The sequence below is a fragment of the Sinocyclocheilus rhinocerous genome, unplaced genomic scaffold, assembly GCF_001515625.1.
Source record: "Sinocyclocheilus rhinocerous isolate Xijiao unplaced genomic scaffold, SAMN03320098_v1.1 scaffold662, whole genome shotgun sequence".
Classification (NCBI taxonomy): domain Eukaryota; kingdom Metazoa; phylum Chordata; class Actinopteri; order Cypriniformes; family Cyprinidae; genus Sinocyclocheilus; species Sinocyclocheilus rhinocerous.
The window spans coordinates 2,606,817-2,609,162 of NW_015639782.1; the positions used below are offsets into that span (position 1 = coordinate 2,606,817).

The 2,346-nt window shown below is 43.4% G+C and overlaps 1 protein-coding gene across 1 annotated transcript in view; it reads right to left on the reverse strand.

Moving 5' to 3' along the window:
• LOC107752059 (phospholipid-transporting ATPase 11C-like) overlaps positions 1 to 2,346 on the reverse strand; it is a 66,710-nt gene that overhangs the window by 11,415 nt on the left and 52,949 nt on the right. Inside the window, exons 4-5 of the mRNA XM_016567909.1 lie at positions 1,608 to 1,688; positions 883 to 990 (exon numbers count right to left, since the gene is read on the reverse strand). Of these exons, the coding sequence (XP_016423395.1) occupies positions 883 to 990; positions 1,608 to 1,688 (189 nt within the window). The remainder of the gene's footprint in view (positions 1 to 882; positions 991 to 1,607; positions 1,689 to 2,346) is intronic.

The window sequence follows — 2,346 nt, forward strand, 5'->3', positions numbered from 1 at the left end:
CTGACCTTTTGAACGGTAGTATATGGTTACAAAAGTGGATATCGGCTAAAACACAAATAATTGACATCCAGCTAGCCATATTTGCAAACTCTTCCAAACATCTGTGACCTTAAAGGGGTCATATGATGCTTTTTTAAAGATCATTATTTTGTGTATTTGGTGCAATGTGCGATCAGTGCGTCAAGAGCACTTATACATGCATTAATATAACGGACTCACGCGTGCTTACTATACGACTCCTGTACGCCACCGCAATCGTCTTTACCTTGATTGCAGTCTTCATCTATCAAACCTTTACTAGCGAGACTTAGGTTATCCAGTCGAGAAACCGTAGTTTGCATCTCATCTGGCCATACAGCGGTGGGATGTGTTGACAATCCGTTCAGTCTGTACTTCACACAAGCGCGTGACATGTGAGGGCTCGCGCTCTTCAGAGACAATCACAGAATATGACAGAGCTCGTGTTTTAAAGATTGTTTGAATGCATTCGCTTACTGGATCATTGGACTGAAAACCATCCCGGAGTTTAGCAGCTTAAATTTATCTGATCGCAAGCAGAGAAGCAACAGTAATTTTGCGTTAAATGCGTTAAATTATTTTAACGCGTTAAGGATTGTAAAATTAATCGCATGCGTTAACGTTGACAGCCCTAATATTTATATACGGAAAACTTGAAATCGCATCATATGACCCCTTTAACTGTTTTATAGTGTACAACACATTTGTTCCATTCCATATACAGCAAGGAAACACTCCCGGCTGTGAACGCCCCTAATGGGCATACTTCTTGTCCAAATGTGAAGTACCGCAACTTGCCACACCCTGCTCCCATGGTGCCTGTTAAATCAGAGACTTGGCGAGGGTGCAGCAACTAAAAGGTACCTTGATCTTCTCACTCTCCTTCTTCACCGACCGGCCGTCCTCTAACACCGTCACCGGGTACTTATTCACCTCTTTGTCTGCTTTATGCCGCAGCCAGTCCTCATAACCCTGGGGAGAGAGACAGAGAATGTGAGTGAACAGTATGCTTGTGTGTGTGTGTGTGTGTGAGAAAACTGCAGAAGGTCAAATGAGGATTGAGACAGTCTAATACACTTCTCACATGCAGAAATAAAACAATTCTCTGAAAATTTCACACGTAATGGTTTCCATCACATACAGTAGGCCTGTATTAATAATGGAAACTGTGCAAATGAGCTGAGGGAGTTGAGTCATTTGAAGTCAAAGTTGGCTGGAGTCACACTGTCCCCTAGTCTCTTATTTCAAAGCCCAATTAAGGCCTGAGCCCCTCTCAATGTGAGGCCACAGATATCTGGAAGGAAGTCCACCTTCCATTGTGCTTTTCAAAAAAAGCTTGCGGCAGGCGGGTGGAAAAAGCTGATCCTAAAACAATACATCTAAAGCTGTGAGAGGATCACTCTGTTGTGACAAGCGCCCAGATCATTTGTTTTGTGTGTGAGAGATGGACTCCAGGGTCAGCCGGACTCTCGGCTGGGGCCAGCATTATTTAAACAGTGACACATGGCTATAAAATATCAAGTGCTTTAGTGACAGCTAAAGAGTAAGATGGAGGGACAGGAGCATATTCAGAACATAATACAACTAACCTGTTTGATGGCTGTCACTGTGATGACAAAAAACAGAGGTAAACCACTGGTCACGGGGCTGGTCGGGGTATCAACAATCACCTATAAGCAGAGACACACATATGTATTTTTAATACGTACTTTTCCTTTGGGTGTACTTGTCTCTATCAACAATATTATATATGTGGATAGTTGCATCATGTCCCTTCCTGTTGAGTATCATGTAAAAACATTTCTGGTTTTACGTGTTCATGACAGGAGTTGACAGTGAGTGACTAACCAATGCAACCCAAGAAACAAGAATCAGACCAATAAACAAAACAACTGACAAAACTTATTGAGGAGGGAAAATAAAGCTCTCCGAGCTAACGGGGCAATGAGTTCACACAGTATATTCAAAAGATGTATTTGTCACATCAACTCTTATGTCTGCAAACCATAGCTGTTTTGTGGAACACTTGAGGATTTGCTCCTCAACAGATCCTGAGCTCATTGAAAAATATATTTTATCGTAATATGTGCTCCCTTTACAGTGTGCGTGCGGTCGCGAAATCGAAAGTGAAAGTAAACCGCGAGCGCTCATTCACATATTGATAGCGGCGCCCTGATGCGGGAAAACTATATACAATATTAGAATGTTTGTGGGAGCGGACACAAAAATCGCGGGAGCGGATGGGAGTATGCGGTAATGGTCAGAAATTCAGCGAGAGCGGGATCAACAAGCCCCGCGCTATCACGCACCGGCGCAGTCGGGCCGGGG